We start from the raw sequence: 15,128 nt of genomic DNA, 5'->3' as shown, positions 1-15,128 counted from the left end.
CCAGTTCTTGGCTTTCGGAAGGAGACTAGCGTCATTCCTATTGTCAATGAAAAGTTAATATATTAACAAAAATCAAGAGCAGTGCTTCAAGGGTAAAGCAAGCCAAGGACCTTCTTTTATTCAAGGGGATAAATATATGTACCTAACTTTTCTTGAAGATAAACCTACTCAGGACTAGCTGGTTTTCCTGATTAACTCTCTAGGTTTCTCTATGGGTTTTCCTTCCCTTGTCCCTCTCCACAATAACAGTCTTAAGTCCTGCCCGACATAGTTTGGGGTACATAGACCCCACCACAGTATGGAACAAACTATAGCCCGTTTAGGTTCTTTCTAGTGATAACAGCAACCCAATGTCAGCCCTATGATGCATTAGAAAATGTATATATGTGGGCGATATTGGCTGGAGCTCCACAGGAAACAGACAGCAAAGCATACAATTTCAAACAATGGTTAGGAAATAAAAGGTGTGGCATGAGAGTCAGCACAGAAACTAGAATGAACCACAAGGCTTTCCAAATACATGAAGTATCCTTCATTCATATTTAGAAACCAAACAGGCAAAGCCCATTCCTATTTCTTACTACCTATGAATGTGCACAGACAAAAAACACTGCTTTTTATAAACATTTAAATACAATAAAGTGGCCACCTTTCAACATGAAGGCAATAAAAGAAAAGGCTGGAAATCCTCTATAAACATTTTTAAATGGTTTGAGGGGGAGAAAGCATAGCAAAAAACAATTTTTTTTTTTTTTTACAATTAAGCTTTATTAGATCCCAGCAACACACATACAGAGAAAGTTAGTGAAGCCTTTCTGCTCTGCCAAACAAGTCTCTTAATTCTAGAGAGATTGTTTCATACCAGTTAGAACAATGGAGAAGGGATCAGGTCTCCTAAGTTCCATTTCCAGCACTGCCACTACAATTCTACATTAATTAATACAAGTTCTTTGACCTCTGTGTCTCAGCTCTCCTGATAGAGACAATACTGACCTATCTCACAGGAGTGTTGAGGACTCACTCATCAGCATTCAGAAGGACTCTGAGATCCTTGGACAGTCAGTGCTACATAACTAAGACTGCAACTTTGTAAAGCTGATATTGTTCTACAATAACACCCATTACTAATTAAACCCATTACATTTCTATATACACCAAAGAAATCAAGCACACATACCTGGAACCTGCTTAGATTCTTTCATTTCCTTTATATCCTTAATGTAGAGTCTTGCAAATGCAGAAAAGACAGGATCCAACCCCCATAACAGGGAAGGCATCTCTGCTTCATACTTCGCAGGGTCGGACTGCATTCAAAAACCAAGTGACCAATTCCCATGAACAAGGACAAGCTAGGGATTGCTGATGATCTTTATCTACACAGGTAAAAAGATGCTATTACATACAGCCCTCAGAAATTGATAGAGAGTTTCTGGAAACTAGCACAAAACATGGTAAAATATCTGCTGTACTAGCTTACTTGGAGTGAGTGACCAGTAGGAGCAGCAATAGCATTCTGCCATCAACTCCTTCAAATTAAACACAGATTAAGGGGATTTCCCTACAGACATACAATGATAGAAAGATGTCCAAAATATATTTCACTAATAGAGTTGGCGCATCACATGCCTTCTTTATCTTTTTTACTTTTCTATTTCTCTTTTTGTTTATGGTTTTCTTCCTCTTCCCCCTCACCCCATAAAAAAGGATCTTCCCGTATTCATCTACTTGAATATTTTACTGAAACACTGAAAGCAGCCACCTCTTCCCCATTTTGTGCCACACAACCTTCAATACTTCATACTGGTTACCTCCCCTTCCCTTTCATTCTGATTACTGTCTTGTTCTCGTCTCTCACCACCATCATGACTAATTTAGACATCCCACACTAGGCAGATAATTTCAGAAAACAGATGTTCTGCCCAAAAATACCTGCCCGGGGACACCCAGTAGGAATTTTGAGCCTTGACATGCATTTTTGTTAACTCCCCCTTTGCTGGCATTTAACTTATTCCTGTAAAGTACTCCAGGTTGCCCAGATTATGAAAAGAACTGTAGAAAACAGTTCTATTTGTCCCCTTTTGCTGGGGAAGAACAAAAGAGGAAAACCACTCTCCTTCAACCTCCCCAGTTTTAAATGCAACAGTCATTCGTGCTGGTATAGAGGTAAAGACATTTTTATTGCTTAAGTTCCTCAGTGCAGCCACTCCCTTTTGTTTACGCAAAATTAATACCAGTTCGCTGTGCCTGGACTTATTTTTGTGTCCTCCTCTCACAGGCAACTTTACTTTCTTCCATGCTGACCCTCACATATGGAAGGCCCTTCCAAAACCTACCCAACCACTCTCTCCTCATCAAATCCCTCCACAAAGTTAATGTCTCCCATGAAACCTACAAAGGTGTGAATTACATCGGGGTCTCAACCTTTTTCTTTCTTAATACCTGCCCCAACATTCTATAAAAACTCCACAGCCCACCTGTGCCACAATTGTTTTTCTGCATATAAAAGCCAGGGCCAGCATTAGGGTGTAGCAAGCAGGGCAAGTGCTCCCAGTCCCATGCTATAGGAGGTCCTGTGATGCTAAGTTGATTCAGCCCCAGCTGGCAGGGCTCGGGGCCCTGGGCTTCAGCCTCCATGGTGGGCCTTTGGTTTTCTGCCCTGGGCCCCAGCGAGTCATGCTGGCTCTGCTTGAAGAACCCCCTGAAACCTGCTCACAGCCCCCAGGGAGCCCCAGACCCAGGGTTGAGAACCACTGAATTACATGATGTTTAGATCAAACCCTACCAAGCAGCATACATTAACTAATTCAGTCACTGTATAATCTTATTAATTTAACTCTGTCCCACCTCACCCCTCTCTGTTCCTCTTTGGAGCTGTGCTCACCATTGCTCATTATGCCTGTATGAACTCTAGATTGTAAGCTTTACAAAGCAAGGTCGTGGGCGAATTGTGTGTTTTGTAGGGCATCTAGCATGCCTGTAGACATGGCAAAATTATTACTATCACAGGTCAAAGCAAGAGATAAGAACAGCAGTCAGAGTTCAAATCCCAGAGCTCAGGATCAAGACAGAGTCGGAGCAAGGAATTGGAGCCAAAGGACAGACTCGGAGTCTGAGAAGCCAGGAGCAGGGTTGGTTCAGAGGCAGGAGCGAGGCTGGGACAGGACTGGAACAAGGCAAGGTGCAGGGCAGGATAGAGGCTGGAGCAGGACCAAAGCAGTGCTTGGAGTGAGGCAGAGAATTCACAGGCCTGTGCATTGAGTCAGCCAGAAAGCTACTGCCTGGCTTAAGATCTGGCCTGATAGACTAACCTGCCTGGTTCACTGAGGAAGCTATCAGGCAGGCTAGCTGACTCCTTAGGCTGTCAGGAGTCTGAGCAGGTACAGCCGCAGGGCCTTATTCCTGACACCAGATTAGAGTGAAGGGAAGCAGTTCCACTTAACCCTCTCCCACCCAGAAGGAAGAAGGGTTAAGATATCATGCCTGTCTTGTGATGCTATGATATAAACTATTCAATTTTAGGGGCACTTCTTCCCTGGAAAGTAACCTGACACAAGCAGATGGTTTTGGTTCCCTAGGGAAGTTTTTGTTTTTCTATAAATCAGTATCTCCCAAACAAAAGTCATCAGGTATATTCCACACATTGAATGCCAGCATCTGTAACAATTTTACAATCGAAGACATTTCTCTGAGCCAAGCCCAAGATGACACGTATAGACCTAAAAGCAACAAGGAAAGAGTTAGGCAACAAGCAGGTCTGACTACATGTTACTGCATAAATTCACATGTGCTGGGGGTGGAGCAGAAGAAGAAAGTCACCACTGGCACACGTGAATCCCTGGGATAATTAATGAAGGACTTTCCATCAGTTAGCCCTGGAAATAAGGAAGTATTTAGGACTTCAATAGCAATTACTGTATTTTAAGGATGGCCAAACAGTCCCAAAAGGTGTATAGGCTGGACTGGCACTTTCCTGAAATCCAGGCCCTGTACACAGTTTGCATGAAGTGAAGCAGCTGCCCTCAACTCTTCCTTCTCCCCCATCCAGCAGGGAGAAGGGTCCAGCGTGCATTGCTCTATTTTGAGCAGTTTACCCTGATAGGGCCTACTTTGGCAATTCTTTGGTCCCCTAGAGATCTAAAGGAGAACACAAGTATACAGGGACTCATGATGCTGTACCTCTCCACCGCTGCTGTGACTTCCATTCATCTAGTATTGTGGACCTCCACAACAGTTCTGTATTGAATTATCCCTGTCATTCCTTATAAGAACATTGGGAACATACCACCATCTGGGCTTACCTTAAGAAAGGCCTCCCTTTTTCTCTTCTACTCCAAGAGAGGGATGGAAAAGAAACTTTTCAATGCACCTACTGGGCAATATTTTTCATTACTTCATGCACATCTATAATGTCATTCACAAATGTGCTTCCGGCTAGGAGAAGAAAGAGTTAAAACAAATGCTGTCTGCCCTACCCATAGGAAACATGACCCAAGGGCAGGGACCCCTACCCATAGGATCCCCTAACACCTAGCTAAAGTACATGGTCTTCTTATGTCTGTTTGAAAATTGACACCAGAAGTTTTGACCCCTGAGGCAGAGTATCCCAGGGATTTATTAATTAGTAAGTCACCTGGGGAGAAAGTGGAACTTTCCATTATTCTAATAGTGATTTTAATGCCTAATTGGTACTGGTTAATTGTTATCTGGAAGGAAGATAGCAGTTACCCTGTATATTGAAGGTTTAGGGACATAGCAGGTTCCCTGGAGATGTTTAGATATTTGTGCCATTATTGATCACAGTGCTAACAGACAATTCTGAGTAGATGCTACGCACACTTAATACTTTAAGTACCAAAATGCTGTGAAAATTTTTAGCAATGCAAACACTACAGAGCCCCACCAAAAGGTCAGCCCCTCCTGGACTTCATTTCATACACATGGTGTATACCTTAGGGCAGTGGTTATCAGACTGTGAGGTGAGTCCCTATAGGGGGGTGTAGAGGAATGTTTGGGGTGGGGGGGACAGTGAGGTCCAGGCCAACTCCCACAGGGGGCAGAGAAGGAGCGCCACATAGCCCCATTCTACCCCAAGCTCCGGTCCCAGCCTCAGCCCCTGGCTCTGACCACAGTGCAGCTCCACTCATGGCCCCCCGGCTCCAGATGCTGGATCCCACGCGGGTGCGCACAGATTCCATTATGGGTTGGGGGGGCACAACATAAAAAGTTTGGGGACCACTGCCTTAGGGATTTTGCTGCTGCTGTGTTAGAGATTCAATCCTGCTGGAGGAAGAGAATGGCTTGGATGCATGAGTTTGTTAGATATAAAAAACATTTCTACTCCAGAGATAGATGGTACAGCCACAGTACAAACAAAAACAGGATAGTCTGCTGTTTGGCGCATTGTATCATGATTCATAGATTCCAAGGCCAGAAGAGACCACTGGGATTATCTAGTCTGACCCCCTGTATAACACATGCCATAGAACTCCCAAAATTATTCCTAGAGCAGATCCTCTAGAAAAACATCAAAGCTTGATTTAAAAATGGTCAGTAATGAAGAATCCACAACGACCTTGGATAAATTATTCCAATGATTAATAACTCTCACTGTTAAAAATTTATTTCGAGTCTGAATTTGTCTAGCTTCAGCTTCAAGCCATTGAATTGTATTAGACCTCTCTCTGCTAGACTGAGGAGCCCATTATCAAATATTGGTTCCCCACATACATACTTACAGGTTGTAATCAAGTCACCCCTAACATTCTCTTTGCTAAGCTAAGTAGGTTGAGATCCTTGAGTCTATCATGATAGGACATGTTTTCTAATCTTTTATCATTCTCTGGGTTTTTCTCTGAACCCTTTCCAATTTATCAACATCCTTCTTGAATTGTGGGCACCAGAACTGGACACAGTATTCCAGCAGCAGTTGCACCAGTGCCAAATACAGAGGCAAAATAACTTCTCTATCCCTACTTGAGATTTCCCAGTTTATGTTTCCCAGGACTGCATTGGCTCTCTTGACCATAGCATCAAACTGATCAGGAGGGCCTGCCAAACAGCTGATCAGTGGGTGGCTGGTTGGGGCTGAGCATCCACTATTATTTTTCCAGGGGTTCTCCAGCCCCAGAACACCCACGGAGTCAGCACCTATGATAATAACCCATAACTATATAAGAGTTATTGTTAAGCAAATAACTTTTTGCCATACTACCAGTACCCAGTTCACTGCATATACAGAATTTCCTGTGATGTGTTACTGCATCATCATAGAATGGGTATTATATGGATTGGAGGAAAAAATAGTCTTGTATCGGATTACCAACCTGATATCTACGTGTACTCTGTGATGAATACTCTTGTGATTGGGACAGTAATCTGCTAGAGCAAAGGTCGGCAACCTTTCAGAAGTGCTGTGCCGAGTCTTCATTTATTCACTCTAATTTAAGGTTCCGCATGCCGGTAATACATTTTAACGTTTTTAGAAGGTCTCTTTCTATAAGTCTATAATATATAACTAAACTATTGTTGTGTGTAAAGTAAATAAGGTTTTTAAAATGCTTAAGAAGCTTCATTTAAAATTAAATTAAAATGCAGAACCCCCCGGACCGGTGGCCAGGACCCGGGCAGTGTGAGTGCCACTGAAAATCAGCTCGCGTGCCGCCTTCGGCACCCGTGCCATAGGTTGCCTACCCCTGTGCTAGAGAAACACTTTGCTTACATAATACTCTGTCGTACTGCATTTCTTTTACAACAGAAGCCCCAGTGCTGCCAATCGATCTTTGTGAGCAGACCTATATAACGCACACAAGGATCAGAGACATAGGAAAGGTACTATGGAAGTGCAAGATTGGAGGATCTTGAACCATTATACAAACATTAATTAAGCCTCATGACATCATTTTATTCCCATTGAGCAGATTGTGACTTACCCAAGGTTACACAGGAAGTGCAAGGTAGAGCAGGGAATAGAACTTAGTTCTTCCAATTCCTTGTCCTCTGCTTTAGTCACAAGGCCATTCTCCTATGTATCAATAAATCTGTAAAAATACCTGGAAGAGAAATAAGTTAGCTCTATAAATTTACTAGTTGTTATTGACATCTGTGCATTTACTGGTTATACAGAATAGCCAGAAGCAATAAGCTATCAGACATTTACTAACTATTGACAGCCTGGCAGAAAGCTCCACTTGCCTTCTGTATCTTAAAAGGTATTTAAGTATCATGCTTAAGACTATTTCTGCTCCTACTAATTCTGTAACTTTTTTGGAGCGAGAGCAGGAGGAGATAATTAATTCTCTATCACCCGCAGTGCTGTTGGAATGAGAAAGAAAGACAGACAGAAAGAAAGCCATTAAGATGGGGGGGAGGGGGAGTTTGTAACTTCATTATTCCCTGAGGAAAAATAGACAAGGCAGAGGATAGCTTTTTTTGGACCAGCAAATTTATTATTTGTAAAGCACCAACTATGTAAAAACTGAGAACAAGAAGATTCCAGGTTCCTTATAAAGGGATTCCTTGGACATAAATGATTTGTATTACTGTAGTGCCTAAACATATATTATGCAGAATTTATCGATACAAACATAACTGGATTTTAGCTTCCTCGACAATGTTGTCTGGAAGATAGAGCAAAGAACTGGAAGTCAAGATTCCTTATATTCCCAGCTCTGCCATGGACTCACTCTATGACCTTAGGCAAGTCATTTAGCTTCTACATATTTTAATTTAGCCATCTCTAAAATGAGTATAATACCTATCTGGTTTTAAAGCTTAATTTAATTAGTAACATTGAAATCTTGGGTGGAATTGTCAGCCATTAGTTATTCATTAAGACACAGTAAAGGACTTCTATACACCAGAGCAAGCTTGACCTAAATTCTGCAGCAATGTTCCCTGGTTTCTGTGGTACTCTGTGCACATGCTGTCCTAGTGAGTTAAAGCAGAAGCTAAATTAAGGTCTAGTCTACAATTCAAAATCTATTGTGCTTAGGGATTGAGTAACAACAGGGTAGTCTCCTACACAGTTCAAATATGATTTGGTGTTGAAGTCTAGATGAGATAGTACCATGTTTTAACAATGTCTAGGGTTACCATATTTCAAGTTCCCAAAAAAAAGAGGATACTGGGGGTTGGGAGTGGGAGCTGAAGGGGGAGTACAGTTCGGGGAGCTGGAGTGGTTAACTGCGGCAGGGGTACTCACTGGATGGGGGGCAGTGTCACTCTCTGTCATGATGGTAGGGAAGCTGGCGCAAGCCCAGGCTGCAGCAACAGCTGGCAATCAGCGCCTCCCTGCGGGACCCCAGGGCTTGGGTAGACAGGATCCGGCAGCTGTTGTGGGGGTGGGGGAGAAGAGGGAATGGACCAATCAGTTGCCAATGCAGAGTAGGAACTCACTCAGGAAGTGGACCAATCAGGGCTCTTTCTGAGCTGCAGCGTCTGCTCTGAAAAAATCCGGACATTTGAAAAATCCCGCCAGGACAGAGGATGGAGTCCCAAAAAAGAGGCAATGTCCAGGAAAATCCAAACGAATGCTAACCTTAAGCGTCAGACTTTAGTAGAGCTGTTCAACATTCTTTAAACACAGTCCAGTTCCATCTATGCTGCAAGAATAAACCATGTTTTAAACACATCAGGAGTTGGCAGGGTGGCCCCGGTAATCAAGTCTCCCCAAACTGTAGTTGTTGAGCATAGACAAGAGTTCATTCTAGACAGAATAATCTTTAAGACCCCAATTCTGCCCCATGCAGGCAGAAAATGTGACTGGAGTCAATGGGGCACCACACAGATGCAATGATTTGCCCACCCAGAGCTCCTTGCAGAATTGGGGCCTAACTTTTTGTTTTCACTTACAGGAGAAATAAAAGTAATAATTCCCTGACCGATTCAGCCATGTGAAAACAAGTTTCTGTTATGGTTCTCAAAGATTAGCTTCTCTTGCACTGCTTGCATTTGTTCTCAGGCTCTGTTAGCCAAGGCTATGAGAAAGATACCAAGAGAATGTTTTGCTGAACTCAATAAAGTTCATATGGATAAACTGTATGAAAGCAGCTCAAACAGCCGTAACTCTTTGCAAAACAGATATAATACAAATTGGGATAAAGTCAGCAATTTCCTGTAGCACTTCATTATAAGAAGCCATTGCTGCGCCTCATCACAAACTACTGTACATTTAGGCAGCTTGAGATCAAGGCCCCCCCTCCACTTTCTTCTTCAAAACAAAAATATCTGCTATAATATACAAAGATAAGAGCTCTGTTTGGTAAAGACAATGTTGTATTTCAGTTAATCGCAGGCCTTCCAAGGCTAGAAACGTAATAGTCACTGTCAACAAGAGTGTCTGAATCTGTGTAGATTTTTTTGATACGTTTCTTACAGCATGCAACATTAGTTGTTCTCAAGCTGCGGATGATGGACCTCTGGTAGTCTATGAAGCCCTTTCTAATAATCTGGGGACTGGGAGAACTGGCTAGTCACACAGTGCTGGCTCTCCTAACCCCAGCTGCTAAACTCCAGTTTCTTTCCTAATAATAATTTTTGTGTAAGCAATTGCTGTAGTTGACACATGATGTTGAGACTGCATGTCTCATTGCCACTCCCTCCCACTCTGCCCCATCTATATGTTAAGATGTGCAAACTATAAAAAGATTTGAGAACCCTCGCTCTGCAGTATTTGTGTTTCCCCAACTCTAATGTAGTTAGTCTGTCTCTAGATTCTGCTAAGCCTTTGCTGACTCTCTCTGCCTTGTAAAGAAAATTTTGAATCCAGTAAGATGGCACCAAATGGTATGTAATAAGATTTTCTGAGTGCAAATACCTCCTCGACCATTCCCTAAAACAGCTTTAATTTGCTCAGATCTCTTGGCAAGTCACTCATTTAGAATACTGATGTTATGGATATGCAGGACGTTCGTGACTCCCTATTATTGCTTCACATACTTAGAAACAGTAAATGAGCATTCTTTTGATACGCAGGTTTGAAATGTGGTTTGGTTTAATTGTACTTCAGCTTTTGTAAACACCACTCTAAATGTTGCTGACATTTTATTTTGCACTTTCTCACCACAAACCGCCTCCATGAATTACAACAGATACAATATGTGTAACTCAATCAGAAGCTGCAGAAATTACTGGATGAAATTATATGGGCTTGTCTTATGCAGATGGTCAGACTAGATGATCCTAATAGCCTCTTCTGGCCTTAATGTATTAATATTGTGGTGTTCTGCACTGGAAATTAAAATCCCTTCATTCTGCAAATTAAAGATTTTAAGTCATTTAAGAAAAAGGAGGAATAAAATCAGTTTGCTAGTTATCTGTATTCCAAAAAGCAGATCCTAGTGTCCATCGGTTTGCATGAGCTATTGTTGAATACACAACAGTTGCTGTGTTTTGCCTAAACAATGACACTATTAGTATCTATTTCATTACTATAGAAGCTTCAAAATGCTAAATAAAACAAATGTTTATTCTACAATATCATGGTATCTTTGCCTTCAAAAATAAATATTGGAGAATATCTATTATGAAAACTCAAGTAACCCAAGCAACATTCTGCATTTAAAATTATGGTTCTGTACGTGTAATGCATCATCAAACATGCAACCCTAAAATGTCATTTCTATTAAGTCACTTTTCATTCCCCTGCCCCCCAAAAAAAACAATCGAAAACCCACCCGTATTTTAACTGTTTCCCAATTCTAATTTTGTTTAGACTTTCAACTTCACCTTTGCATTAACATTTAGTGTCATTATTTCCTCTTTGTGTTACTAACCAAACTTGATTCTACCACATTGCATCTCTTTCCATTTAGTGATTAAAGCATATCTTACTGAAAAACTAATAGTCTTTAGTAATTTATGTGTATCAAAATGTTCTAGATTTTGGAAATAAATTTTACTGAGAAATGGGGGATTTTTTAAAATGGTATATGTAAAGAATCAGATCACCTTCTAGACCATGTTTACGGCAAAACCTGAACTAGGTTGACTTACTGGCCTTAATAAAAAAAGATAATTTAAAAATAACCTCGTTACAATAGCGTATCACATTACAAGTTGTTTTATCTTGAGACTCAGCAGCCCATCAGGACATAACATAACATGTCATCAATTTTGGAAACAAGAACCTTTAGTATGGAGGAGGGAAATCAGATTTGGAACAAGAAAAGCCATGCTTGTAGATATAATATGTTCAGAAATGGTTGTGCCATTATTGACTGAAAGCAATATTGAGATGCAAAGCAGTCTTTATCCCTTAATAAATTCCTAATCCTAACTATTATGTGAACTAGTGAAAATTTTAAAGCCACAAACAAACAAAGCAAATCAGCTTGTACTCCTGTGCAAGAGGAAAGGTCTAATTACCATTTGGTGGTAAGACAACCGGGGTGTAGCATTTGTAGTGCATGCTTTCATGTGACTGAACTAAGCCTTTTAATACCTATCAGATGGATGGTGCCCTACAAGATTAAAGTACCTTTTCTCATGTTGATATACTGCATAATGAAGTTTTGATCCAATACCCTCAGAAGAGCTACAAGATGCCTTTGATTTAAAAGATAATCTCCATTGATTAAAACTGGTTAAAGGGACTAGAGTATTATTATTCCTTTTGGTAATATTAGAGACATTTAATTAAACAAAAATAATTATATGTTATTTCTAAAGAAAATCAGATTACCGATTTACTGGTGTACTTCATTAATGCTGTGAAAGACTTTTATAAGAAGTATTTTAAAATGTTCAGTTTAATATATAGGTATATTCCAAAAATAGTGATTAATATTTTTGAAAGATATACCCATTTAAAATGTACAGGTTCCCCTGGGAACAGTAATTTATTAGAAGTTATGTGTGTTACTCAATTAAGAGATTTACCTAACAGATCAACTAAATGCACACTGTAGTCAACATATTCAGACAAAAGCAACAATTTTACAATAGGAAAGTTAGAGGAATATACATTTCCTAATGTAGCCAGTTGTCATAAACCTAGTAGTCCACTGGATATCACATTTTGAGCTACACATGTATATTTGAAAGGGCTTTTATCTGACACACTAATGTCTGAATTTAATTTAAAAAAAAAGGAAGTTTGATTATGCAATTGTCAAGCAGTTGATGCATATTCACATTAGATCTATGAGGCAATACTTAGTTTATCAATTCTAATAAGCATAGCAGCACAATTTAGCTGTCATATTGTATGCAGGATCAACAGTCTATTTCAGGTTTCATTCCTGAAGGTGACATTGTAGTTAGCCAGCTAGAAATACCGGGTCAAATATATAACTTCTGTAACAAGTCCACTGAGGTCAATAAGTTAACCAGGAATACATTTGGTCCAATACATTCTGCTGAATTAGAAAAAAAATCCCTTTTTTCAATGTCAGTTCTTGAATAAAAATAAATTATTTGACAGACTTTCAAGGATAATTTTAATTATATTTAATTTCAAATAAAACCAACTGGATAAACTGTATCATCTAAAGGTTTCTAGGTATGCTGAGAATTTAGTAATGTTTATTTGTCATTCAGCCTCAAAGTTTAACATCCAACTGAGATGAAGGCAGCTAGCTGTTTGCAGACCCTACAAGGCAGTCCTACATTAGTTCTACATTGAGAAGGATTTATTCACAGACAGAAGGGCTAGTAATGTTGTTAAACAATCTAAAATTCTGCAGAAAATACCAACTAAGACCCTAGGCTGCTGGTGTGTTGAGATCACTACCTTGTACTCTATCAGTCTGCATCAATTTGCTGCCTCTTGCCTTACGCTTGGATTGTAAACTCGTGTTATGTGTATTTACAGCACCTAGCACAATGAGGTCTCAGCCCATGAATAGGGCAATTAGGCACTAGGACAATACAATCAGTTTGTAAGCAGGGTCTGCATTTGAGCTCTCCCCTGGTATTTAGGGATGAGCTGAGGAAGAAGACGTCATGAAACCATTTTGTTTGCACAGATAAGTGTCCATTCTGCCTAGGCATGCAGCATGACGGCAATGCTTTGCTCAAATGATCATTTTTCGCTGGATTTTTAGATCACAACTCACCTTGTTATTGAGGGCAAAGCTAATCATAGAATCACAGAATCCTAGGAATGGAAGGGACCTCCAGAGGTCATCTAGTCCAGTCCCCTGCACTCATGGCAGGGCTAAGTATTAACTAGACCATCCCTGACAGGTGTTTGTCTTACCTGTTCTTAAAAATCTCCAACCATGGAGATTCCACTACCTCCCTAGACAATTTATTCTAGTGCTTAACCTCCTTGACAGTTAGGAAGTTTTTCCCAATGTCCAGCCTAAACTGACCTTCCTGCAAGTTAAACCCATTGCTTCTTGTCCTATCGTCAGAGGCTAAGGAGAACAATTTTTCTCCCTCCTCCTGGTAACAACTTTTGATGTACTAGAAAACCCTTCAGTCTTCTCTTCTGCAGACTAAACAAACACAATTATTTCAATCTTCCCTCATAGGTCATTTTCTAGATGCTCTTCTCTGGATTTTCTCCAATTTGTCCACATCTTTCCTGAAACGTGGCTCCCAGACCTAGACACAATACTCCAGTTGAGGCCTAATCTGCACGGAGTAGAGCAGAAGAATTACTTCTCGTGTCTTGCTTACAACACTCCAGCTAATATATCCCAGAATGATTTTTGTTTTTTCTGTAACAGTGTTTACACTGTTGACTCATATTTAGCTTGTGATCCACTAGGACTCCCAGATCCCTTTCCGCAGTACTCCTTCCTAGACAGTCATTTCCCATTTTGTATGTGTGCAACTGATTGTTCCTTCCTAAATGGAGTACTTTTCATTTGCCCTTATTGAATTTCATTCTATTTACTTCAGACCATTTCTCCAGTTTGTCCAGATCATTTTGAATTTTAATCCTATCCTCCAAAGCACATGCAACCCCTCTCAGCTTGGTATCGTTCACAAACTTTATAAGTGTACTCTCTGCCATTAGCTAAAGCATTGATGAAGGTATTGAACAGAATTGGACCCAGAACTGATCCCTGCAGGACCCCACTCAATATGCGCTTCCAGCTTGACCATGAGCCACTGCTAACTACTCTATGGAAATGATTTTCTAATCAGTTCTGCACACACCTTATAGTAGCTCGAGCTAGGTTATATTTCCCTACTTTGTTTATGAGAGACAGTATCAAAAGGCTTACTAAATTCAAGATATACCACCTCGATCACTTTCCCCCAGCGACAAGGCTTGTTACCTTGTAAAACCCTTATAATAAAGGGCTGTTATCCTTGTTGTATGAATCTAGGGCATCAGAACTGGGCTTGGCATACCCTGATTGAGGGACTCACCCTCAACTAAACTGCACTCACTAGACAGGCAACAAGAGTGCCAAAAAACAGTGGAGTTGAAAGACAGGTGGAGTGGGGACAAGTATTTGTATCTGGTGGTGTGGGCTCTGCCTAAGGATCCTAGACACCATTTGACCCTTCCTCCCTCCACTGCGTAATAACAGAGTGGATTAAGACTCAATTGAGACTTTTAGTGCAGACCAATAGAGCTGAAGACAGTGATAACCAGGTCTAAGCATTAGACTTGCTTTGGGCAGCATGTCTGATGCAAGATTCTGCCCAGTCTGCACTAGTAACCCATTAACAGTGGAAATCACTGACAGCTGTGTTACATGGTGGGACCTTAAGACATTCCAGAGCATGCGGTGTGGCGAACAGCTGATAGAGCAGCTGATGCCAGAGCGAGTGCCTGGACAGTGAAGCAAGCAAGGTGCATTCCCCCCCACACTCCCCGAGATGGGGAGGTGAACTCACACAGATGCACTTCTGACCTCTGGGTCTTCACTGACCATGGACAACAACTGTGTGGTGGAGGGAGAAGGGAGGGGCACATTAAAGGAGCTTTTGGTTGTGGGACTTAAAAACCTGAGGCAAAAAATATACTCTGGGGTGGGTGTTTTGCTCACAGTTTTATGCTTATGAATCCTGCTTGCAGCATTTTCCCAAGTTAATGCCAGGTTACTTCCCCCATTTTTATTAACATTTTCTATTCTACACTCAGACTCTGTCTTGCGAGAGAGGAAGTATTGCCTCTTAGAGGGACCCAATGGGTGGTGTGTAATTGTGCCAAGTTACTGGTTGTG

At 40.9% G+C, this 15,128-nt stretch overlaps 1 protein-coding gene across 7 annotated transcripts in view; it reads right to left on the bottom strand.

The window, feature by feature from the left end:
* Nucleotides 1-15,128, bottom strand: part of STN1 (STN1 subunit of CST complex) — a 60,912-nt gene that overhangs the window by 37,205 nt on the left and 8,579 nt on the right. For 3 of the 7 annotated variants that reach the window (XM_045023789.1, XM_045023788.1, XM_045023792.1), the window contains exons 2-3: nt 6,930-7,049; nt 1,178-1,373 (exon numbers count right to left, since the gene is read on the bottom strand). In XM_045023789.1, coding sequence (XP_044879724.1) covers nt 1,178-1,310 — 133 coding nt within the window. In that variant the 5' untranslated portion in view covers nt 1,311-1,373; nt 6,930-7,049. The other 4 variants (XM_045023793.1, XM_045023790.1, XM_045023787.1 and 1 more) reach the window with 4 other exon arrangements.

The sequence above is a fragment of the Mauremys mutica genome, chromosome 7 (genome assembly GCF_020497125.1).
Source record: "Mauremys mutica isolate MM-2020 ecotype Southern chromosome 7, ASM2049712v1, whole genome shotgun sequence".
Classification (NCBI taxonomy): domain Eukaryota; kingdom Metazoa; phylum Chordata; order Testudines; family Geoemydidae; genus Mauremys; species Mauremys mutica.
The sequence above is the reverse complement of the archived record's forward strand: the minus strand, read 5'-3'. Positions and strand labels throughout refer to the sequence as shown.